The sequence below is a fragment of the Paramisgurnus dabryanus genome, chromosome 8 (genome assembly GCF_030506205.2).
Source record: "Paramisgurnus dabryanus chromosome 8, PD_genome_1.1, whole genome shotgun sequence".
In the NCBI taxonomy this organism is placed as follows: domain Eukaryota; kingdom Metazoa; phylum Chordata; class Actinopteri; order Cypriniformes; family Cobitidae; genus Paramisgurnus; species Paramisgurnus dabryanus.
This window is the reverse complement of record NC_133344.1, coordinates 27,399,275-27,426,070: the sequence shown is the minus strand read 5'-3', so window position 1 is coordinate 27,426,070 and position 26,796 is coordinate 27,399,275. Positions and strand designations below refer to the sequence as shown.

At 41.4% G+C, this 26,796-nt stretch overlaps 1 protein-coding gene across 1 annotated transcript; it reads right to left on the bottom strand.

The window, feature by feature from the left end:
* Window positions 1–549: 549 nt before the first annotated feature.
* med13b (mediator complex subunit 13b) lies at window positions 550–26,628 on the bottom strand. The gene is made up of 30 exons (XM_065281318.2): window positions 25,874–26,628; window positions 24,259–24,493; window positions 22,519–22,687; window positions 19,566–19,711; window positions 15,227–15,424; window positions 14,945–15,139; window positions 14,578–14,737; window positions 14,386–14,493; window positions 13,605–14,300; window positions 12,952–13,168; window positions 12,820–12,847; window positions 10,664–10,785; window positions 10,218–10,299; window positions 9,703–9,911; window positions 9,416–9,615; window positions 7,940–8,844; window positions 5,907–6,074; window positions 5,596–5,819; window positions 5,322–5,511; window positions 4,875–5,211; window positions 4,476–4,686; window positions 4,200–4,391; window positions 3,700–3,923; window positions 3,463–3,605; window positions 3,230–3,388; window positions 2,878–3,024; window positions 2,631–2,791; window positions 2,188–2,352; window positions 1,929–2,029; window positions 550–1,461 (listed from the first exon to the last, which is right to left on the bottom strand). The coding sequence occupies exons 1-30, from the start codon at window positions 25,940–25,942 to the stop codon at window positions 1,329–1,331; spliced, it is 6,294 nt and encodes a 2,097-aa protein (XP_065137390.1). The 5' UTR covers window positions 25,943–26,628; the 3' UTR covers window positions 550–1,328.
* Window positions 26,629–26,796: the final 168 nt, after the last annotated feature.

Genomic DNA, 26,796 nt, shown 5'->3' with positions numbered 1-26,796 from the left:
ATGTATTAATTTAGCAAAGCTTAAGAATGTAATATTTATATGCAAACGCCTGCAGGAACTTTACATATTCGTCAAAAGTTACAGAAAATACAAATCTAAGCGAAAAGTAAAGTATTTTGAAATGACAGTGTTTTACACGCATGCGCAGTAACAGCAGCTACTATGCGCCGGTGATTGAGACTAGCGGAGAAGGAAAAAAATGACATTAAATCTCCAGGGGCAATAAGCTTCATGTCAAGAAGTGACTGTAATATCAGGAAAACCTTAATAAATATCAATAAAAGTGCTATAAACACAACACAAGTGGTAATGCTCTGCGCACCTAACTTCCAACTCCATCAAAGCCAGCAGCTCATGAGGACAAGCCTGATGAGAAAAGCACCATGTCATTTCACAGGGATTTGAGCAGAAATAAATACACAACAATATCTCCCTCAAGGGCTTATCACTACCTAGAGAGGATGATGAAACCTCCTGCAATATGGTTGCTCATTTTCATCCCCACTATAAACTCAAAAATCAAGCAAGACGTGAAATAACCAGTACAGGTTTAGATTTTACACACTTTATTCCTAAAACATTGTCTGCACCATCCGTAGCGGCACACGTTTGTATGTACACATTTATATACACGCACAATTCTCTAAATCTGTGATATAAAATATATATATTTCCGACAATGTACCTCTTGTCCTCTTATTTGAACACATTAAATTGCTGTACAGGAATTCTGTAGCTTTAGTCTGTCTTAAAGTCCCCACCACACAAAGGTAAGAACATGATCTCCTGTATACTTCATCTGTACACTGTGAAAGTAAAAATCATGGAGAAAATATTTCTCTAAATATTCCTCTAAAAGCAAACCTACAGCGAATTCACTTGTCGGTTCTGTAATTAAGACAATTACATACATGACAAACCATTTTCATTTCATTTGGGAAGGTCATATGCACCTTACCCTGTGTGTATATATATATATATATATATAATATATTTATAATATAAAAGTTTAAGAAATTACACATTTAAAAAGTTACAATAAATAAGATATATGCAGGCATTTCAACCGGATAAAACCCGACCCGAACTGCACTTGAACGGGCACGTAAGTTCATTCTGAGGGACCAGTTCATCCTCCACCAGTTGTTCTGAGATGGACACTTGGCATAGAAATGGCAGCCTGGCATTGCCTTAAGTGCGCTGTATGATTGAAATTGGTTCGTCCAGCCGTGTCCACGGCACGGAGGCCTGTGGGCGGCAGTGCAGTGACGTGGTGTTTTCTTTGTAAGGGGTCTGTTATAAAAAATCATGGCAGAACCCCTTCTTTGTTAGAGCATGTTCATAATGAAATTGTACATTTGGTTGAGCACAACAAAGTGCACAGGCAGACAAGAGCGCCGGTCCTGAGTTGCTGGGTCACAGGTTAGCCATGAGAGGGCGTTGTACTGCTCCAGCACAAATCTGTGAAAATAGACAATTGTTTACTGTGATGTTGCATTAACATGTAATCATAGGGAAATGAGATATTAGCCCGAACCCAGAATACCCTCCCCCTTTAACTGGGATAGATGTACCAGCATAGAGTGAGGCTATGGGGTAAAGGAGGGAGTTTAATCCCAAACTTGATTAAATAAACTTAAAGAGATGAACATGTATTTACTACTTAAAAGATTAATACTGTTTAGTGATCTGGATATTTATTTGATACCTATATTAAGTGTTCTTGTAACTTAATTACTAATGCATTAGCACTTAGAAAGGTCATGGGTTTGATCCTCAAAGTAAACGTGTACTAATAAAATGCATATATTGTATGCATAAGTCAGTTTGGATAAAAGCCAAATGCATAAATGTAAATGCACTGCAGTTTATTATTTAAATCACTGCCATTAATAAAAAATAGGATTTAAAATGGATGTAGATGATACCTGAGCACATCTGAGGTATGACTGGAGTCCAGCGGGTGAGAGTGTTTACTGTGCAGCAGCTCATCTGACTGCACTGATGAAACATTAAGGTGCAGAGAAGCCTGACAGGAAGACACAGAGACACATTAGATACGACCTCTGCAGCTGCAGAGATTAGATTAGCTTTATTGTCCAAAACACAATTCATAATGTTAGTTGAAATGTAATCTCCCTGGAGGGACGTAATATTCTGGAGAGGATGTTTACTTGAAAAGCGTACCTTTAGGAACACAGGACATTGGTTTCTCGCCTGTGGACACGAGGACCAGAACCAGTCAGGCAGTGGACCGGCTTTAGCCGTGGACACAAAGTAACCCAGAGCCAAGGGCTGCTGTAGGATGTTGGGAGATTCGTCGTGAGACTCCATCCTGTCTGTACCCTGACCCTGTGGATGGGAGAGAGATTAAAGAGTATGAATTACTTTACTGTAAAGTGGTGAAGTGTTATGTGGAGTGACACCTGTGGCACCATCAATACATTGCTTGTATGAGTTTATGTTTGTTTAAGCCACACAGAAACTTTGTTGTGCAACCAATAGTGCATTTTTGGCGGGATGGTTTAAAACAACAGGCGGTGAAGCCAAAGTGCTTCAAGGGATAGGAGAAACGTTGTCGGTAGTTACAAAATATTATGCCAAGTCTAAATAAGGACAGATAGGTTTACCTTGCTGCCATCTCCGCCGTGGTGGTAGTGTGAGCCTGGTGAATGCACTGGGGAGGTGGTGGGTGAATTAGGTATTATGTTGATGAGATCAGGATCAACGAAATCATTATCTGACAGCAGATCCAAAATCCCATCCATGCCCCCCATTCCATCTGTAACATCTGAAATGGCAAGAACAAACAATTATTCTCCAATAAAAGCACTGTTTTATATTACATCTGCTTGAGATGTTTAATGAACGCCTGACCGTTGCTAGGATTGAAGGCCTGGAGGCCGGCAGACGTGGGGAACACCAAGATGTGAGTGCAGGAGGTGTCCTGAGGAGTGTTTAACTGAGACGTCTGCATGTTTAGAGTTGTGCTGCGGCCAAACACAGAGCCTGTGGACACTGAGTCTATGAAAAGACAGAGAGATGAGATGGTAATTGTTTATTTTTTTAAACATATTATGAGACTTAAGCGTGGACTTTGCACAAATACTTAGCCTTAGTGACTATTTGACAAACATGTTGCGAATGTCTTAAATAAGCAGTATCGCTGATTTATGAGCGGGAAAAATAAATAAATGCAGAACTTTTGCGATATCTCCAGATTAATTACCTGGCATGATGACAAAGGAAGCTTGGGGCTCCATGGCGACTAGACAGGTACTGAGGATGCTGGGACTATCAGCGGCAGAGATACCGCACATCCTGCACATTTCCTTCAGTCGTCTGCTTACAGACTGCAAGTTTTGCCTACTTAACAAAATACTCCAATCTAATTGGAGCAAAAACAGGATTTAGATCAAGCCAAAATATTTCAATTATGTAAAAACTCAAAGGAAAACCTACCTCGTAACTCCCCGTGCCCTATCCTGCCAAGCCGGCCAATCACGATGCGCCAAGGCAACGAGGTCATCTGCACGAGACCGAGGCACCAATCCCACAGTTTATGAAGGCCCAGTCGTCGCGCAGAGCCCTTTTTCCTCCGAGCTCTGTTTGAATACATAGACAATACATCCTATTAGCACAAATTGTGTGTGGAAAGTGTGGGTTTAGGACTACCCGAGAAACTCAAAAAATTTTCACCTGTTGGGTACGTCAATGCTGATGGTGCAGGTTTCGAGCAATTCTCCGTACTGGTCGGTGCATGAGGCCAGGAGCCATCTCTGGTCATGTGACAAGCAATACGCCACAAATAGCACTTTGTATTTTTGAGCAGCCTCTCCGAATGTCTCGCCCAACTCCGTCTGCTTGTCTTTCACCGGGGCCAGAACGAACGGAGGAGCGTAAAGATGTAAACACTCTGGTCTCTGTGGATGGAGAATGAAGAGGTCACTTCAATACTTGATTTTAATAGGTCAGTCGCACCATTCTGTAGTCAGGGATGTCATTTTTACAGATTTTTGGATTGGGGTTATGGGTTCGATCCCAGGAACACAAACGGATAAAATGAAGACTTCTGTTTGTCATATTTACTTTTTGTCTGGGTCACCTTGCAAGAACCACCAATTATCCCTTACATAACATCCAAATACCAGACTAAATCTCATTTCTACATGACCCCAATCAATTTCCACTCTGCGTACCTCTGGTCTCTGTAGTGCAGTGTCAATGGCCAGGCCAGGGCCAAAGCCTGTTAGCGTTTTGACATTAGTAGAGGTTGGCAGACTCCGTCTGCACTGAGTGTAAACTGAGAAAGCCAGAGACTTCAGATGCTGTGCGTATATGTGGCGCTCCTCACTCCAGACCGGCTGCAGCAAGTATTGGCTGGGTATTATCTGATGATGAAAAAATGGAGCATGTTTAGATCCAAGCAAAACTTAGTTTCAATTTAAGTCTACTAGAAAGATTGTGCATCTTACTTGCACGTATACAGCATTCCTGATGTGAGGCGGAAGTAACTGAAGCATTTCCAAATAACAGCGTAGGAGCCCCAAGGTCCAAACGCTGGAACTGGTTCCTGTTTCCTCATAGCTGAAGGGGTTAACGATGTAGATCACTATGGAAGGAGGGTATGTGACAGCATGTGAGTCTCCGTCAGTCGGCACACCCACCTTTTCTCGTTCCATCGTGCTATAAAAAAATAAATCAGAGGTTTTCAGGTGTGAGTGATTATTCATAATATACAAAAAATTGTTTCCCAGTCTGTTTCCCAGAAATATGTGAACACTGTGATGTTGTTTGAGTTTGTAACTTTAACCCAGTTACATAAATCAGTTTAAACTGCCTGTTGCAATGATCAATTCCGAACACAGCTGTACCTCTCGGGAGGCTCAGATTGGACCTGAGGTTGGCCGGTGGTTGATGTTCCCTCTCCCAGAGGCCCTGTGTTCTGACCGCCGCTCTGTTGGCTGGATTGCAAGCCCTGAGCGCCAACGCTAGGTAGAGAATTGGGTTTGACAGACGGCAAGATGCCTATGCCCTGAGAGCATGACGAGGAGGAGGTAAAGGAGGTGGATGTGGTGGTACTGGTGTTTGTGTTGGAGGTGCTGTTGGTGGTGGCGCTGTTCTGAGCAGCTGGGACGGGGTTGCTGGAGCTGGTAGAGTTTCGCTGAGAAAGCAGTGAGCTGTCCAAAGACTGTGCTGCCAGATGAGAAGCTAAAAAGAAAGAAAATATATTTTAGAATCATCTGCTGCAGAACTTGATTTAATTTACCGCCTCCGCATAACGCCAGAGGACAGAAATTTGCTTCATCTTAGTAACATACCCAAGTCGTTTTGGCACACTTGTGTGTAGAGTCTGAGCTTGGTGAAGGCCTCGTTGCTGTTGTTGATGGTTTTTGGGAGCCAGTCGTTGAGAGGCTGATCTGTTAGAGGTTTGGATGTAGTATCGCTTACGGTCACGATGCCATCAGCGTATTTCTTGGAGATGGGCCTGTGCTGACCGAGTCGACAGGACTGGAAAAGAATAAACATCTCGTAATGTTTCTCAAGCAACGTTGTATGCAATTAACAAAAAAAACCCATTCAGTGTGTCCCAACCTCATAAACGGCAGTCAGGTCTCTGAAGAAAGACCTGGCTCCATTCAGCAGAGCCTCGTTGTCAGGACACACCACCATATAACCGATGTCCCGATGGGAGCTGTACGGGTCCAGCAGAAGCTTCTCCCAGTATGGCAGAGCGAAAGGCGACATGACAACAAAGTCGAACTCGTAACCCACCAGTAAGGTGGGGATCGGTAGAGGCTCTGGAGATTCATCAGTGCCTGAGAGATTGTGCAAAAACCAAATTCAGCAAAAACATTTGTAAGACAACACAATATATGCAGAAGTCTTTGTAGGTTTATGCTTACCGTAAGACCCCCTGCCAGCCATTTTGTGGAACTGCTGCCAGGTGAGTGGACCCTGAACACCCCAAGAACGCACAGACCTCTTCTTCTGAATGGCATCCTGCAATACGGGTTGCAGGGACAACAGCATCCTGAGCACATCCTGGGAGAACAGCATGCTCATATCGAAAGCTGAAAGAACAAGAGAGGATTTTAAAAACACTTGTAAAATAGATTCATTACTGCAAAAGCAATATATAACTCAATTATTGCTTGAGAAACAAGTTCACAGGTAGAACGTGGCAGAGATAAAAATTTAAAGTTGATCCCATTTACTTACTTGGCGTACATTTACATGACAACAAATGTTTAAAAAAAAGGGTTAAATTCTTCGTGTTTTTGACGCCACTTTGTCAAAATAATCCACGTTCATTGATTATTCCTGCCCGACCAAACGTTGGCGAATTTTTGCAACGGTGAATTTGTAAAGAAACACTATGCAACTGTGCACATACTTTTACACAGCCACAAACACAAACAATCAAGATGGTGGAAATGTTTTTGAAGGAAAAATGCACTATTAAACAACTTTGTTGGAGAAGCATTAGGAAATTCAAATGTATAGTTTTTAATACTCATATGCGCATAACATCACAATTTTCACAGTTTAGCCTTTTAGTTGTTTACGCAGCTAAATAATTATAATCCCGTTTTACGCATACACAGGGGTCCGGGTAACACAAATTTTGTCATCAGAATAGTACGCGCAAACTGTATGCGCACCGGAGCGTTTTTTTTAACCATGCGTACTTTCTGTCTAGTTCGCGTATGCGTGTACAGGAGAATGTAGTATGAAGCCCATGAGATGTATTGCATTTTGTTGCAATGCGTACGTGTGAACGTCTGTGTACATACACGAGTCAAATAAACTATACTCTGCAAGGCTTGTGCGTTAACCTCCCCCACTCAAAAAAAAAGAGACTATACAACGCTTGACTGCCACAATTTTAAAAGTTTGTGTTTTCAGCACCCCAAAACGCTGCTGTTGTGTAAAGGAAAAGCCAAAAACAAAAACTTTCCAGTTTTTGGTTAAAAACGTTGTTGTGTAAACAGCCCTCTAGTGTCTTTCTTAACCCATTCCCTGCCAGCATTGTTTTGGTGATTTTCACAAAAGTTTCACAAAACGCCTTCCAGAAATCCTATATTCATTTGTTCTCTTTTTATAACCTCATATAAATACAAAATTTTGAGAAAAAAAAATGAAAAAATTGAATTTTTGTAAATAACTTTTGTTAGAGATCCGATTCAGAGTGATGATCAAAACATACACAGAGTTTTAACCGTTTTTTTAATTAGTTGATGCTTCAGTTTTTTATAAGTTGGGTAGGAGCGCCAGGTCACTTCTATAATAGCAAAATTATAGATTACTGTTAAAACTCATCAGGAAAGCGTCACTGGCAGGGAAACGTTTTCTCTTAATCGACGAGATAACTCGTCAATGGTGGGAAAGAGTTAAGGTGCATCAACAAACTATTTGTTAGGTCCTGTAAGTCAGGTTACTTCTAAAAGAATGAGATAGAAATTTAAAAACTAGAGGTGCACCGATATATCGGCCAATGATGCTTGCTATGCTTCTCAATGAATTACGGTGAAATGTCGCTTCATCCAAAAGCCAGAGGGCGCTCTCGTGCAGAAACTCTAATATGCGTTGTAGACAAAGAACCATACATGCAGCTATGACTCGCAACTCCAGGAAATGTCTTAAGGATATATTTATGTTGCTGTTCTAAAAAACCTTTTCAGGTATTTTCATGATAATAAAGAATATGTATAATGATGATGTTTGACGAGTCTTGCTGTTTCAAATGCATGTTATAAACTACTTAAACTAACAGTGATTTCAGATCGATAAGAACTTACAGATCAAAAGCCGTAGTACATGAAATAGCTGTGAATACTATCAGCTGTGCGATTCAGAATAGTTATCGGCCATAAATTATTAGTGTATAACAGTGGACCCCTAGTAAAAACATTTATCAGCATCACAAGAGTCTCACCATTGCGTTTCGCCCACTGGTGTAAACATGAACTTTTGACCAGCGTCTCATCGACTTTTCCTCCAGTCATGTTGTCCATAAACTGCCTGCCGTGCTCTAGAGCTAGATAGCAATCGCTGTAATAGTCCCTCTCCTCCAGGCGGATGGGAAGCTTGAGGCTGGTACTTAGTTGCTCCGGTCTGATGATGGCAGAGAAAGGGTTAGTGCACAGGTCCTGCAGCAAGAGGATGAGACCATCCGGAACGTGCTCTTTAAGAACCGCCCCTCTCTGCCTCGAGGCTGCACGCACAGCCTCAAAGTGCTTCTCCGCGTCTCGACCGGCATCCGAACCCCGGCCCACAATATCCAGCTCATCCTCCAGGAACAGTCCAGAGCCGTTGCCATAGCGACGGTTCATAACAGCACTAAAACCACACGAGCAGGGATCCATGCTGGAGTATTGCGAATCCATGTTTGGATCGCTGATGTAAACACCCACGTCCGCTCCCGTGATGTTCATGTTGCAGACGCAAATGCAACAGCTGTCAAAGTTGCAGTCCTTAAAGAGGTTCATGACCGACTCCGACAGGATCAGGGTGACGTACAGGCTGTGAGCTTCTGGGATGGAGGGCACGGTGGCCGGCTCCACGGAGTTTAGGGGTCTGCAGGTGGAAGGCGTAGAGGCTGGGGAGTAGAGGTCCGAGTTGTCGTATTTAAGTGAGCCCTGGACGCTGGCGGGGCCTCTGGGGGTACGTGGGGTTCGGGGCGTTCGTGGTGTTGGTGCAGAGAATCGAGGGGTCGCGGGAGAGGGCAGGATGCCTGTGCCGCTGTTGCTGGGTGGGGCACTGTTGGACATGAAGGTGTTGTGTGTCTGAGGGGTGCAGCTCTGATCCTGCTCGACTGCGCTTCCCACACTCGGAATGTTACTGTCAAACAAGAGAAACAGTCATTTAATCTGATCCCCAAAATAGTCAAACCTATAAATAAGTTTTTGTATTTGAATAATACCTGATCTGAACCAAGGGTCGAGTTGGTTAAAAGTATATGCAAATACAAAATGGCTATGCAAAGTATAGTTAGATAAAAAAGGTTTGGCATCATTTGTTTTCTTTCTAAAACACTTAAACCAGTAATAAATCAAATGAAGGTAAGAATTCCGACAGTGTTTGGCATCAAACATAGACACATTCCTCAATTAAGACTGAACTATCATTAATATCGAATGGCTATTTTAAGGCTGGCAGCTGCACGAACCGTGGCGTATGTTCGGTGCTTGTTAAAAACCTGACCCACTTACTTCAACCACCACCTGCAACACAAGATTCCCACCGCTAATTTGGCAAATAAATCTTTTTAAAAGCCTTTTAGTCTTGCGAGCGAGCCTGAATAAATCAATGCCTGCTATTTGTAACAAATGTGTTTGCAATGCATGAATATAAAGAGTATGCTAACCGATCACAGAAAAACGACAAGAAAAGCATTTCTTGGCTAGCGTACCTGTCCTTGTTCAAAAAGGTCATGGCTGCCACCGGCTGCATCATCTCCAGTTTGCCAACTGTCCAGCTTGGCTGGTAAACACACTCCTCTGAAAGCTTGATGGGAAGCATGCACTGGCTAGGCAGCATCTTCAACGGGGCGTAAAGGGAGCAGCCGATGAGAGCTTGACAGGATTCTGGCTTAAACACGAATGAAAAGTCCTGCGCACAGTAAAAAGTGTCACAAATCATGCAAATGCACAAAATAAGACAAACTGCAGGAAATTCACAGCAATAATTAACTCCTACCCTAATCTCTGAGGGTTTAGGGCTACAGAAACCCTCCTCCACCTCCATCTTGAAGTTGCCGCCGATAGTCGTCCCATCCAAGAGAGACAGTCCGGCTATTGAATCCATGTTGCTGTATTCTTTACTGCCCATGTTCATGGGAGAGTAGCCCATGATGTGTTGTTCCAATGATGGAGGGGTTGGGAACATCTGGTGCAGGTCTGCAGAGCCTAGATCAATAAACAAAGCACACTGAAGGAACACGATTTTGGCACTATGCGAAGAAAATAGGTAACAGATGCTTGCTTTGCCATTAATGGACGGTATTTGTGCAGTGCAGTACGTTAGCTCTTGGATTCATGTCCACTGCAGTGGGCACGCCATGAGCCTCCGCATTGAATTACTCTCATATATGGATGATTATAAACGTATAAAATGTATAAGCAACCTAAATTCAGTAATAACAATTATTATAATAGATCACTTGAGCACAATAATTTAGCTATTCAGCAGGGGGTGTGATGTGGGGTACATACAAGGCAGGGGGTCAGGCGCTGCGGGTTTAACATCTTTCCCGAATTTCTCGTCTGTGCCACCGGCAGCTCTTCTGGATCCAGGCTGTTTGGAGCGAGACAAAAACAGGCGGCTCATTTTAATTGCAGTACTATTTCCCTAGTTCAGCAAATAAATAAAAAAACTTTATGACCACCTAAGAGTTTTTCTAATGAGGCAGGAGACCCAGGAACAAAGTGAGAAGAACAAACTACCGTGTTACTTTAATTAGCCACAGAGATAGTGTTTCCAGCAGTTTCATTACTGTTATGACCTTAGAGAGTGCGGTTAATGCCACAAATTGGTTAACATTGCAATATAAACACCTACACTTTTACACTTGGCAGATGAGATTGTTGCATTAGGAAATGCTTGAATTCTCCGGACAGTGTACTAGTGTTTTAGGTCTGGAGATGCAGCGGGTACTAACCGTGAGGTCATCCTCGTCAGAGTTGAAGAGGTTGTCCAGGTCATTAATGGACACAACAAGGTCTGTCTCGTGGATTAAACTGGTGGTGGGAAGTGGTTTACTGCCGGCCGCACCCTGGGCATCTGTCAATAAGCAAATGGTAAACATTGAAGGCAAAATTCAAGTCAAACACTTTACACAATCATTTCAGTGTTAAGCTTCTTTTGCTTATTCTGGCTTAATACGCAAACATGGCTATAAGTGAGCTATTTGGAGGTTAATTGACCCAAAGTATAAACATTGCAGCTGGGGCCGAGTTAATGTAATTTTAAAGAAATGTAGCTCACAAGGAGCTAACATTTTATTTAGGTATGCAGGGCTGTCGCATAAATACACTAATGGACACTACATTAGACATTTGACTGGTGTGAGTATTTCCCATATACATTTTTTGAGGCGGCACACCACAAAATCAGATTTTTCGCACAGTGTGTTTGTTCACAAGACGGGCTCTGTACACAAACCCGTGGCACGAAAATGTTGTCACGGACTGGGCAGTCATGGGTGGTAGGGGTTTACGTGGCAAAACGCACTGCATTTTTGGAAGGTTGCGTCAAGTATACTTTGCGAGTGGCTCCGACTGACCACATATTAGTTATCCATTATTCACCAATCATCTCTTGCGAACATGCCACCACAAAAACTTAAACTGGCGCAGCACTTTTTGAGTGAGGGGCTGGTGAAAAGTTGATGTACACCTTCAAATGAATATAACTTTGGCCTTTTTTGGTCTAGAAGCCTAATTTTGGTCTTGTTTTAAAGAAGACGGTTTCACGTTTTGTAAGGAATTGTCTGGAGGTGAAAATTAGTGCTGGGTTTCGATTCAAATTTCAAGAATCGATTCGATTCTCAAGATTTTGAATCGATTATCATTATTCGATTCAATTCGATCCGATCTTCGAGATTTAGATAAGTGTTTTTGAAAAAAGCATTTTTTCCAGCTGTTACTTGAATTACAGTTTTCAAAACAACCGCTTACTCAGGGGCATTTTCAGCATTGAAGGACATCCGGGTCTTAGCCCAGACCATTTTAGGTAAATACAGGGATCACTAGCCTAGATCACCCGCTCTAGCTAGCCTAGAACAGGTTGCGCATGTTCAGTGTTTTCTTATCAAAAAAAATTTGGAATTGTAATTAAATGACTTTTATTTAATATGCGTGTACGACTTCATCAGGCGCTGCAAGAAAAGAAAAGTGGATGACATCAGTGTAACGAGAGCGATTTAAAATCAGCATCCTCCGCAAGATTTCTCACGGTACTTTGATTTCATCTGCTTGTAAGTTTTTTCGGCGCTGCGTAAAGTTGAGTACACTTAAAAAACTCGAAGCAGCTGAACTCGACAGAACGTTCCTGCGCCTCGTCCAGTAAATGTATATAGCAGGACAATTTATCTCTTACCTCTCAGCGTGAGAAATACAAGGTGTGGCGTGTGAACTGACTGAAATGAGCCCGGGTCATGACGGATTCACTGGGTTTGACTCAAAACATTCGCGGCTGAAGCCCCGGCAAAATCGGCTGGTGCCGCCCCTGCGCTTGCTTAACGTTACTGACCGCCATGTTCGTTGTTTTAATTTCCTTCCACGCATGCGTGAATTCAATGACGCGTAATTAATTGAATCCTCTGAGGTACGGATCAATGTTTAGTAATTAATATGAAAATCGATTCAGAATTGGTGAATCGATTTTTTCAACACAGCCCTAGTGAAAATATATATTTTTTAACGCAATTTACATTAATTTGTAATAAATAAAAAATGCAGTATAGTATTATTTTAATACATAAAATTATCAAAAAACTGAGTTTGGTTTGCTGTTTGCTATTGTCACAAATGAATAAATTACAGTTACTGCATTGTTATTACTGCTAAAAGGTTTTGAAATGTGAAAACTAAGTTAAAGGGTTAAAACTGTGGGAAACACAAGGTTATTTAACAACAATCCTAAGAAATGTGGGTGTTGTTGAGTAGAATTTACCCACAGAGAATAACTTATTTGGGAACTGCAGCGCTTGTTAAGAATGAAGATTAGCTGGGTTTAGTGTTTATTTTATTACAAATTACAAAAAAATGTAAAATGATATTTACAAACATTTTTAAAGGATAAAATCATACTCACCATCAGATGACAAACTGCCATCATCCCTCTAAAAATAAATGAATAATGATGTTTAAGCAGAAAATAAGTATGGTTCTTTTATACACCAACATGAAGAATGAGACATATTTTTTAGGAGCACCAGTGCCTTACCTTATTTTTCTTACCCGCCTCCCTCTCGGCTCCAGGCTTTTTCTCTTTATCTGTGAAGGTGAACTCCTCGTCTCCTTCTTCAAAAGCATAGGGATCGGATTCTCGATCCTGGTCTCCGTCACTCACCGCTGCCAGGAGATGCTGATTCTTCTTTTGCTCGTACATCTTTACTCGATCTTCTGACACTTTCAGAGGCTTCATGGAGGAAGACATAGTTCTGCAAATACACAACCCTCATTATCATATCATATATATCTCTAGTTTATGAATAAAATGAGCTTTACCCGATACAAATGTTGGTTTTCATAGTGAAAAGCATCTGGTGCTGTCAACAACCAGAAAAGCAGAACAACTTGCAAAAGGTAAAAGTAATGTTCTTTCTAAGAATGCAAGCTGCCTTTCACAGCTTGTAGTTAAGATGTTAAAGGCCAGCCTATTTCTAAGGCAAGTTAATAGACCTGCTCTCACAAACATGCAAGGCCATGTTTTGAAAAGCAAGTCAATTGATTTTTTACAAGCATGACAACTGCTAAAAATCAGGTCTGCTATGCGGACAAATCAATTCGATTTCCGTTCTTTCACAACATCTAGTTTTTATGCAATCACGTTATAATTATTACGCTGGCGTAATATAGCACAAAATAAGTACTCACTCTGTAATAGACACGACTGTATCCTGGCCTCGGTTACCCTCCTCAAACTGTGTTACCACAGGAAGTTGAGGCGTGTGGAAATCTGTTGTCCTCCCACCAGGCACCCTAAAGTACTTCCAAGGATTGTGTGTCGTGTCCTGATTGGGGTTGATGGCGGAGCCCACATACACCGTGGGTTCTAGGGACTCTGGGTATGCGGGCGTGTAGGGTGGGGGCATTGGTTCCAGATGAGAATCATCTGGGGGTTTCTGGGGCACCAGGCAGGGCTCGGAGGAAGGAGGGTAAAAGTGAGGGTGGAGCGGAGAAGAAGAGTTTTTTAAGTTGTTTGCCACCTCGTCCCCGTGCTCGCAGAGGTGCGGGCTGAGTGGCGGAGGCTGAGGGGAACTGGCTGTCGCGTCAGTGGAGCCGTGCAGCATAGGGGTCTTGCTGGTGTTGATGTCTGCGTGGTGGAGGCTGGGGAAGCGAGTTTCTTCATGGCCCTGAAGACAAAGCCTGTGCACACCATCTCTCTGTTCAAGGTTTGGCTCTTCACACAGTGAGCTGCGATGGTGAAAGGGAGTCTGGGGCCTCTTTTGTTGCTTGTCCCCCTTTTCCAGCTTCTCCCCCATCTTGTGTTTGGTGGAGGGCTGAGAAGGTTGGCCAGCAGATGAAGGATGTCCTGGGGTGCTACATGCACGCTGCTTCTGGTTTTTAAGCCTGTAGCAGAAAGATCCAAAGTTAATCATCCGACTCATACTCGGTCACTTATGTCTAGCATGTGGGTTTAAGAGTTGTGGCGTACCTTGAGCAATTGCATTGTGTCCTTTGAGATGGCTCGACAAATTCCCAAACAAAAGTTTTGTCAGTTTCCTCTTCACATACTGCATTGGAGATGGTTGAGAATTTCCTCCTGCGCAAAAAAAAAACAATGTCAAATAATTCTACGGGTTTTTATTAACAGGTAATTTGCTTTGAATATAGATTTTATTCGTACTTGTTCTGGGCTTGGTTAATATTGCACTCTTGCCAGACTCTCTCCACCATTTGGCTGGCTAGTCGGCGAGGGATCTTGCCTCCGTGATGACTGCTGCTGTCCACACTGAAGGCGCCTGACATCGCTGAGAGTTTTACCCACTTTTGAGCAGGCTGCAAGACTGCAAGAAAAAATTAAAATAAACATTACTACTAAAGCCTTAAGCCTGACAAACCAAAGCATGTTTTATAGAAACTTTCCTTTAAGTGGAATATTTCCTCAGTCTATCTGCTTTTGAGACAACATTATTTTTTATCCTGATGTAAGCAAGCCTACATAGGTGCGGAAAATCCCTTACAATATTTCCTTTAATGTATACTGGTAGTACCTGCTTGGGCCTCCTCTGGTGAAGTGGGAGGAGTCAGGGTGACTGAAGAGATGGCAGCATCTCCATGGACCACATGACTGTGCAGACCTCCTGAATAAGAGCCAGAAGAGGTGGAGGAGCTCACTGTAGCCACAACCGGGATGTCAGACTGGGCCACCAGCACCAGGCTGGCTGGGTACACCATCCTCACACCAGCTACGCAACCAACACAAATAGTTACATACGAAGTTGAGAAGACAACGATACAGGGGCAAAGCTTCAACCAATCAGTTTCAGGCTTACCAACGACCACCTCGACGGCAGCCAATGAATCGTCCTCCCAATCAAGGTCATCCATCTTGTCATCCGTGACATCCTTGGTGTTAGGGCCTATAGGATAAAACTGCTTCCATTCTTCAATTAACTTCTGGGTTGGTGGGTCGGAGAGCTTGAAAGACTGGCCTGTCAGAGATCCGCTCAAGCCGTAAGGAGAGAGAATCACTGTGGGAAAACAAGAACAAAGTCAGTGTATGATATTGGTTAGTCTGATACTTCCGGATCGAGTCTCCTTGTTCACCTTGCGGTAACATGAGAACAATGCTCTTGGCCACAAAGCCATAAAACGAAAGTCAAGAGCTGTGTCAATAAGGTACGCTCATGTTTGTTCTGAAAGGAAACAAAAACTGAAGAGGCTTTCCCTTTTCAACACAGAAGCCAAATGAACATATGGCATGTTTCCACATGCGGATCATAAAACAAAAAAGATTTACAGCAAAATTATAGCTGTTCATAAGCAGGTGATAAAGAATAATCTTAATATCAGGGTTGTTATCTAGAAAAAAACTTTTTAAGAGACAAACACAACTCAAAAGGACTTTTGGCCTTAGTATGAGACAATAAAACATTAAAGAGTTTATTGTAATTGGAGTAATACCAAGTTGCACTTGGCAAGAAGCACAACCACATTCGCAGATGTATATAACAAAGTCTAACATAAGCATTAGTTTGCCCTCGGGGAGACAAGTATAAACTCAAGCCTGACGACTGAGAACAACTCCTGTAAATGAAGTCTGCCAAAGTCAACCTGCAGCCATTACAATGAGAAGAACTGGAATGTAAAGTACAGTCAATTATGACTACAGTTTTTACGGCCCAAGTAATACGATTCAAATATGTTACGTTTAAATGATCTTGGATTGTCAGTATAGATTATAACCATTTAAGTGGGTCGCAAAATAATAAGCCTGGGAACCTCTGCTCTACAGCATACCTGGCAAAGCACAATCTTTTAATAGCCTCAATTTTAATATTTATTTATTACATTTTTTTTTATTTTAAACAATGGATATAAAAAGTCTACACACCACTGTTCAATATGCAGGTTTTTGTGATTTAAAAAATAAAACCAAGATGAATAATGTCAGAACCTGTTCCACCTTTATTATGAAAATGCAACCTTTAAATTAAAGTGAATAGCAACAACAATCATTTACAGGAAAAAAATATATTTTTATACAATAACTTGATTGCATAAGTGTACACAACCTTTTATAATAGTGATTGTGGCAGTGTTTAGAACCAACCAATCACATTCGGTGCAAAAGATGCAATATTACTCATCAATATTGAATGCTGTAATAAAATCTTTAAGGTGCTTAAACTAAGTTTTAGTTTAGGGGTGTGCACACGTATGCAACCTGATTATTTTTTACTATTTTATTTATTAAAATATCTTATTTGATACAATTTTTATTTGCCATTTTTTCACCACAAAATGATTATTTTTGTTATTCACTTTAATATATTGGTTGAAAGTTGGGAATAAAGGTGGAATAGGTTCCAAAATCATTCAAGCGGAGTGCCGTTACACCGCGTGTGTGCATTATTTTCAAATAATTCAAAGGACCGGAGTCAATTATTCCTCTTATACCACAAACATTGCCCTGGTGCCTACTTTAAGACATTTGACAAGTTAGGTGTGCGTTATCAGAAATTAATGCATCACTGAACATTTCTCAGCCAATCAGAATACAACTTTTAACAGAACCGTGGTATAAATATTTTTATATGCACTTTAGCTTGGCTTCTTTATGTATGTTAACATTTTAAACAATAATAAAACACATCAAAAAGAATATAAAATCAACAAGTAAAAGAAAAAAGTTTTGAGTAGACTATATCAACAAAATTTGCCCTCCAGACCGTTTTATCCATTGCCCTTCCTCACAAAAAAGGTTGGGCACCCCTGCTCTACGCCATAGGCTATGCATTATTTTTATTTTTTTGTGCGTCGTCACTTGTAGACCGCTAGTAGGCAGTGTTGGTGGGCATGTTACTGGTGTAACCCACAGTATAAATTTGTATGTTGTTGGAGAAGCATAAGCTGTGACGGGAGCAAAAACACAGCAACTTTTTTGTCGCTAACAGAAAAGCATATGAGGAAATGTTGCAGATTTTTTTTTGACCTGAGGAAGGAGTTCTAGCTGACAAATTAAAACGCTTCCGGACCACGTAAAATTAATGCACTGATACATTTTTGGGGAGGTGCGCGTCAGGGAACGCCGTAGGGTGTGGAACTATGATTATGCACTTAAATTGTGCTATGGTGCAGTAAAAGAGGCTGAGGAGAACCACAGATACATCTGTTCAGGTTAAAACATACTGTGCTAAGCATGAATGTAAGTCACAGGCTTGCACCCTGAAGTGCAGGTGATGTAACAGAGCTGAAAGCTGGTGCGACCTTGGAAAACACCTCATCAGGGCCACAGTGGGGTTACACGGAGATAATGACTGCCACAAGAGAAGCAACGTCTCGAGAGGTCTTAACATGATGTAGACCTTCCATTACTGCACCCCTGAGTGGAGGAAAACGTGTTTGCCAACATTCTGACTGCTTAAAGCCAACTACAAACCCCCCAAAACAAAACAGACCTTTAGGAAAGAGCGCATCATATTTTCAATTCAGACACTAGCCGTACAATTTCCGCGCAACTCTAATGTCAATATGTGTGTCATGTGGATCATAACATTTTCCGGTGTTTGTCAATAAAAAAATTTGTTCAAAAGGACTATTCGGACAGGATTAGTTTTACATAGGGAGGTGGGGTAAAGCAATTTTTATCAGGGCTTCTCAGCGATTTTTATCCCATCTAAATGCTCCATGTCAGTAATCATTACGGACAATTACCTCGAATAGAATACACCAGCTGTAAATATGCAAGTAAATTTCGTAATTTCCTGTTATTTTGTTTTTTTTCCAAAAATAAAAGCACTTAAAGAGCATTTACTTGCGTTCTAGGCCCAAGAAAAAACTCAGTGGCAAGTCAGTTCCTGAATACCATGACACAAAAAAAAGTCAACAAGTCAAAATCACTTCTGTTTCTGAAACTGATGTTCTCAACAAACTGAAATTAAACACAGTGTTTCAAGTTTTTCTCATCTGTGTCATGTTGTTTGCATCATAGACTATAAAAAAAGATGGACGACGCCTGTTCGCTCTCTTCCATTGGTGAAAAGTGAAGCCGTCAGTGTCCCTATACGGTGCTGACATCTTGGGTCTTGAGTCTGCACAGTAGCGATTTTGGGACAAGTCCTGTGCACTAGTGAGCAGGAAGTAAAGCTGCGAAATCAAGACGCCGCCCTCGCTCTCGCAGAATGCGCATATCACACGATATCACAGCTGTCAATCATGACGTGACACCACCATTTTTATAGCATTAAATATCTAACTAAAAACAAACTTATTTTAAAAACAAACATTTGAATTTACAGCAGCGTGAGAAAAACTACAGGAAATGACAGAAACCAGCTTCGGAAAAAAGATAATTGAAGTGTAATTAAATTTTTTGTTTGCCTAAAGTCCCATTGAATAACATGGGGAGGCGGGGTTTATGACCTAAACTGGGACCAGTCACTGGGGGGCGATCGAGACGTTTTGGCTTCACTTTTAAGGGCTTGTGCGGCACACTTGGATTGCACGTGATATCAGGAAGCAAGGTAATGTGCACGTGACAACAAGAGAGGTGATGCGCTGCGTAATCGATTTACCCCTCCCACTTCTGAATGTTTTACTGAGATTTCTAATTAATGACCATTAATATTACAGACGTCCTATGGTAAAATTACATTACCCCTGTTAAACTAATCCCGTCCGAATAGGGCTTAATTTACACCTGTTTAATTAAACACGTAAAATGATCACTTTTTTTTATAAAGACTTAAATTAGAAATGCGATTATATACGGCTCTACATTATCACTACGAATCACCCCAATCTAGTTGCTGGAGGACAGATAACCTGTGCATCCCCAGAAATAAGAGCATGTCTGCAACCAATATGTATGTCAATGAAAGGTTCAAGGCTGGCGTGTTAAATTTCAAGACAAAATGCACACTCTCTCTTGTTGGCCTGCACACAGAATCTGTGCCTGCGAAACTGCAGCAGATGTCCACACCTGCTGAAACTGAAACACTCATTCATAAAGTTGTGTCTTGCAACTGTTAGCAAGTACATATTTGTGCACTTAGCTGTAAGTTTTCAGTAACTTAGGTCTGTTTAACCTATTTTACATTAACTATACAGAATTCCCCTCAAAACAGCACGGAAATCCCCAAATTCCCTATGTATGTGCAAAGCTACTACCTTGTACTGAGTTGCTGCTCTGCTGGGCCAATGTCAGGTGCTCCTCACTCAACAGGTAGACGGGCTGGTGCTGGTTGATCTCCACGCTGGTGCACACATTACTGTCTCCATGTACGAAAAACGTGAAGGAGCAGGACAGGTGTTCACTGTGGGGAAAGGGGAACAAATGGTGGATTACTTTACAAAGGCTTGGAAAAGAAAGGGACACACTTTCACGAGGTCTCTAGGAATGATGTGTTACTCTTAGTTAGTGACTAGAAGAACTGTGAAGATGGAGAGGAAATACTACAGCACACCTTGGGAACATTCACAAAGAGCATCTTTTAACTTCAACATTAGGGCATTCGAGGTGTTTAATTAAATCTTTGTCTGCGTAAGGAATGTTTAACACTCCGAGTTGTTATGTAGCACAAATTCTTTAAAATAACAACCTAACACCTGTGAGCGTGTGACCCGCAGGCTACAGTAAACAGCTGTTGCAGTGTAACCACACATGCAGATAAGTGATAAACATAAGAGACTATAGAGCGCAACAGTACGTTTTAGCAGATTTATCCAAAATTCAGGGATTTTCCTAAATTCTTCAATAAGCCACAAACTAATTCCAAGACGAATCACAAAATGTGTATTTGGGGAAAAAATTCCTTTTCCATGCTAATAATGACTCATATTGGTGGATGACTCTTTGCAAGGAATTAATATTATAAGTTAAAACACCACACCTTTAAATTTGCCTTACGTCATAGCGCATGGTAGGCCTATACAAAAATCGAATGGGTCCTTCTACGTCCAATCCAAACCCCTATTGCACTATTTATACTACAGGTGAAGCTGATCTCATTCATGGCATTCAAAACATAAAACTGAACCTTGGTTCTCCCTCTCTCTCTCTCTTTCTGCATGCCTAAACATTTAGTTTGTTTCATGAAGCCAAACACTGGCACAGAGACCCAGAATTCACTCCCATTGAGCCAGCAGATGTGTGTATGCTCTCACTGGAGGGATCAAGTGATGGCCCCTGGTAACACCAGGCTGTACGGTGCCAGCACTGTGTTATGCACGATGCAGGACACGAGCTAGAGAGAGAAAGAGCGAGCAAGGGTGGAGACTGCATTCCTCATACGTCTGCGTCTGTTGAGCTCAGTTAGGATTGTCATTTGGGCACGCCACCAGCAAACCACTACAAACCCCAAACACACAGATGGCACTTCAAAGCCCTATATATTTAGAGACTGTTCAAAGTGACCAAACAGCATTCAAGTCAATCTGAAACCTGTGAGCATTTCATACTACTAATGCTTATTAGTAAGAATGTGTCATCATCTATTCAAGTTCAGGCAGAGCTTGGCAAGTGAAAGCGAAATGGTGGTTCCTGTTGACCTACCTACTGTGAAACCGCAATGTCAGTGTTTTGTGAGAGTAAGCTCTTTATTAAAACCTAGACAGAGGAAACGGCAACATTTTCCAGCCTGTGCATCCTTAACCGATGCTGCGAGTGAGCGGCGCACACCCACAGCGGGAAGCCGTGTGCACCCACCCACCCACAGACGCACCAAAACACTTCTGGCCTGAGGGTACCAATGACATCTATTCAAATGAGGCAGACAATTACAAGGATGGCATCTTCTGCCCCTCCCTACAATATTGGAATATTTCACTCAAGACAGAAACAGCTATAGTGAAAGGATAGCACATAGCTCTCGTGCAAACAAACAGAGTACCCCAGGAGGTTGGACGTTTGAATCGCTAGATGCCAACAGCCTGATGTCACTCATCTGCTGTGATAAACAATGAAGATCATGCAGTAAATGCAGCAGATTACGGCATATATCCGCATCGCTGGGCACGAACACACAAACTCTTCATCGTAACGTAAACATCGCACAAAGCCGACAACGGCAACAATCCCCAGTTGGCACACCAAATTTAAAATTAGGCAAAAAAAAACATGAGGCTGTGCATTATAGCGATTTTTAGCACATGTAAATTTACTTTGACCTAATCCCAGTCCCTCCAGAAAAACGGGATTATGCGATCGCATGATTCAATGCATAATCAGCCAAAGTCCGCATATTTATGCGGGGACCACATTTTTTTTTTATACGCCGCACTTTTGCAGATTTCTGTTCGCAAAATATGCGGGGCTTGCATGATTTCATAATCACCGGATTTTCGTAGCAAAAAGTCAAACGTGTCTTAGCGGAAGTTACCAAAATGTTGCATTTACTTCACACATGCGCAGCCATGTCCCCTGTTGTCATGGGAATGTTACGAAGTGACGTAAATACAAACGTGAACATCATTGAAAAGCTGCAAAAAGTTTTTGCAAGTTCCCGCAATTTTGGCAAGTTCCCGCAATTTCATTGCAGAAAATTGCATAAATATTCCATCACATATTTTAAGAAAACGTGCCGCAAGATCAAGGATTTTTTCGCTCAACAAACAATCACAAAAAAACTCTGCGTTTTTCTGGAAAGGCTGTAATCCGATTTTGGTGAATATCCGATTGGAATCCAATCAAATGTAGAACGTGTGAACAGCCAAAAACCACACGAAATCAATTTTTTTATCCGTTTCAGGATACATCCAGAGGATTTTCTAATCGCAATTCTGGAAATCCATTTCAGTCCGAGCGCATTTGTGTAGCTTTTCGGTTATGTCACGCTGTCGCGTCACGTAAAACGTAAACACGTCAGACTTGGAGGCATTTTGTGGTGCCAAACAGCAGAACGCTACAGGATGCACAGATCGGACCTGAACAGTTGTGATACACAACATGGACAACGAGTCTGTCAAATCGGATATGCACCAAAATCGGATTTGGACTGACAGTGTGAACAATGTTAACATGCTACAAAGCAACTAGGTGCATTATTACGCAGGTGCAATTACATCAGGTTTGTCCAATTAGAATTGAGAGCTACAACTATATGTTTCATTAAATGTCTTTTACCTTTTGTTGATTGGCTTTTCATCTTTCTCGTAGGGCTTGACAAACCACTTGCCGATTCGAATGAAAGATCGGTTCATGAGGCAGCGTTCCAACAGGTTATGGATGGCTTTGAAGAGCAGCGTTCGGCACTCATAAGTCAGGCCGCTCTCCCATGCGCCGTCCTCATCACCTGCATGAAACAGAGAATGAATCAGTAATGCTATTATGTTTAAATAAAATGCATTCAGTAAAGAGAGAAATAAACTTTGGATGACCACAGACATTGCAATAAGCTTTAGAGTGGACAGTCCACATAAAAGTACAGAGAGGACTCGGGGTTAGATCTAAGCACATCTGTATTTTTCTAAACAAATTAAATTAAAGAATGCTGAGAACGAATCATGACTCAGTCTTGGACATCCCAAAGGTGCTTGCTGATAGAAAGACAATAAAGATTTTTAAGGAAAAAAAATCTTTTTTTAACTATTAAATTAACCCACTTAGTTTTCATTGACCGTGCACATATTGAGCTGTTATGTTAATAAATAGGGGATGAAAAACAGATGTTATATTCTTCTGACTTCAGTTGAGTCACATCTTACAAAAGGATTAGGGTTTAACTCTTTAACAATAAGAATTTTGCTGCTGGCCCAACTGGGTCAGTAGTTCTGATTTTTTTGTGTGTGCAAATTTTCACTTTTCAAAGTGTTTTTCAAAAATCATGCACCCCGCCTTTAACAGAATTTCTGCACTGGAAAATCCTTGCTGTACTTAAATTTTAAAAGTTTATTTTAATTTATAATTCAATTAAACTTTCTTGATTAGTGAGAAGTTGAATTAAAGTTATTTTTAACTTTATTTTATAATTTACACCAACTCCTCGCTAGTCAAAAAAAGTTTCAAATTAATCGTAATTTCAAATTAATTAAACTTATTAAATGTAACAAGGAATTTTGGAACAGTGTTTATGCATGATAAAAATGTTTTTAGATTTTATTTTACAAGAACTGTTCATATTTCTACAACAGAAAGTGACAACACAGCTCCACTGCAGCTATAAATTCACATAAACTTTTGTGGGAAACTGCGACATACATTGGTCGTGAAATTTGACAATACAAGTCATAACTGACTACACCTAATGTTGTCTAGCTGTCCAACATAGATAGCATTTGTCAAAGCATCGCACTAAAACTGGCCTGACAATTCCATCATCTGGCCCCTAACTCTCACAGATTGCCCCAGGGGACTGCCATCCTTACGGATGAGCCATGCAATTTTACACAAGCCATGATCTACAAAACTATAACCAACCTGCAAGCATGGTTTCCTGCTCTTCTCTTAAAAGAGCAGGCAGCTCATAAATTGAAAAGGATTTATCAATGGCTAGAAAATCTGTCTGATATTTGTGCATAGCAAAGTCAGTGACCTTAAGGATAACCAAAAAGGAGAGTATCTGCCTCTTCATTTACACATAGACAGAAATTACAAATACATACTAAAGTCCTTTAACAATTTTGACTTGATGTAATTGCAATTAATGTGTTTTTCAAACCTCAATAACCAGTCTATGACTAATGTCTGGCAACACCTCCAGACTAACCACCAATTTACCATTAAAAAACATAACAACCCTGACATACCAATGAAATGACATCTGAATTCAACCCGTAAATATTAACAAAACACTGTCATATTGTTAAAAAAGTATACGTTATGGTTACAAAGATGTGTGTCGGTCAATAAAGGAAGTAGACGTACAGGAGAGGTCACGGTGGACGAGCTCGGCAAAGTTGGGGTCGTCTCCCCACCAAAAGATCCAGAGCTCCCGGCGGCCCGGGGTCTGGTGCCTCCGCCACACACTCAGCACATCCGCCTTCAGGCAGCGACTGAAGCTGCACAGGATGGGGTCCTCCTCTGTCACTGGGAAGAGGATGGGGGACGAGGTGGGGCCCTGCCATACAAAGCACTTCCATTTGATCCCTGTGAGGTCAGCCTGAAGGCAAAAAGCAAGAGACAATGTGTTAGAAAAATTGTTGCAGCAATGGGATACACTAGAATACAACGACATACCACATATGTATGCATACACAACAATTCCTTAAGCGGCTTAATCGGTCACTTCAACGTATGTAGCCATGTAAGAGTAAAAATATTTAGCTGTGATTATGGCATGATGATGCCATCTAGACATACCCACAAACCACTGCATCACGAATCAACGTATATTATTAATTGACGGTGCTGTAGCATAGCGGATTGGGTTCGAATGTATGCCTTGATCCCACGCCCCCTCTCTCACTCCATACTTTCCTGTCTAAACTTTATTTAATAATAAAAGCCCAAAAATAAAATTATTAAACAATTCTGACATGCTTAACAGATACTTTAATAAGTGTTTGAGTCTAAAGCTGTTTTTTTTTTTGCGTACCATCTGCTCCTGTCCTTCAAACGAAAACCAAGTCTGCCCAAACTTTTACAAATCAAAGCTGGTGTGACATTTCTTATGTATAATATCTGTTATAAACCTCTCTATTATTCCTATGGGACAGCCCTCCAATTTAAACAAACTCAACGCTTTGTAGTTTTTCCCTGACTGGATTAAACGTTATTTTCAATTTGCACAATATCTCCAAATAAATATAAAGCATTGGAGATCTGTGTTACCAAGTAAATAAAGACAAGTTTGTCATAAACACTTGGTTAAATGTTGACAGATCACTCCAGTGCCAAGAAGTGAAGGAATGAATGTAGGTGTGTATAGGAAAATGAGTCGCATATTACTACGCAGATTACAAACGCAAAGTTCCCACTGCAGACGAAACTTATGTAACTCCAGACAGCTTTACTAATACCAGACACTTAGTTTAGATAGGATAAGAAAACTCACAATATCATCACACCAAAGCTAAAACGTATTTTGTAAACGCTTTATATAAATAAAGTTACCCTAAATCTAAAAAAGGGAAGTCCGTAAAGCGAAACCGTACCGTACGTTACGTTCTATCATTTCAACGATAAATCGACAAATGGATTAAATCAGTTTCCATGCGGTTTAGTATCACTTTCCCAATGCTGCCCCTTTAGTTGTTTTGTACTTAGAGGAGTTAGTTACTTATGCCAACAACTCGCAGCTTGTTCAAGCCAGTTAGTTCAGCAAGTGTTTACCAACGTTAGCCAACACTCCAATGCGACCCGAATACCACATAACATCATAGACGCCAACCTCAGTTAGGAACAAACACACATCCAAACGCTTCGTGTCTATAAATGTGATACCGCATAAGATATTTTTACTGCTATTAAGATCAACAGGCCTCTTGTTGATTGACTGGCCGGCTAAAAATGGCTTCTGGCCCTCACACACATCTCTTACCAGACAGAAGAGATTGGAGTGGCAGTCCTCCAAGCTCGCCCCGTTGGGTACAAAACAAGAACTCATCATCAAACCGCAGTCCAGCGAGCCATCATCTCTTTCAGATCCCAGGAACAAATAAAGTGATGGATTTTGGAGTGGTTCTCTCTCTCCCAGACACAATCAGCAGGACGGGTTCGCGTCCAGCGAGCTAATTAGCTTAGCTCTGGTGGTGTTCCTCCGCTAGAGGTTACTCACTTACCAGGAATGCGTTAAAAAATCCGCTAAAAACGTCCAGCGCGAATAAACGCCACACATTTACCATGATCCGCGGAGAGATATTTTTATCCCTCAAATGCGATAGTTGAAAAAATACGCGATTACGGCAGTCAGCGAGAGGGTAGCGGGGGTAAATTTAGCCCTCCCCCTTTAGCCTAGCTTAGCTTTAGGCTAACTGGAGTTAGCGACTAGCTGGCTAACTGACTGGCTAAGCGAGGCAGCAACAAACAGTTCGAGACAGAAGAGTTCAGATTTAAATTTCATAAAACATCTCTCCCGTTTCCTTTTCTTCGTCGTACGGCTCCCGAAGATAAAACGTTAAGATTTTGACGATTAAAAGTGAAAGGTTGTGAATAAAAAGTAGAAATAAAATAGGAAAGGCTGTGCAGTGCTCAGCTGTGTCTCACTGGTTTGTTTGAATACATTGGTCGCATCCTTTAATGGCGGCCACAGGGACACAACTCTACTACACTACATCACACTCCAGTCTACTCTACTACACTCGACTCCGATTGGCAGCCCTGCGACTCGATAAAGAAACGATTCGATGCTTGATTCCATTAAGATCCAAAGGAGCCGACTTAGTCATTCATAGAACTGTCAACTTATTTTTTTTTTGAAAAATAACCTATAGTATCAGTCTGGAAGTAGCGTTACAGTAGTAC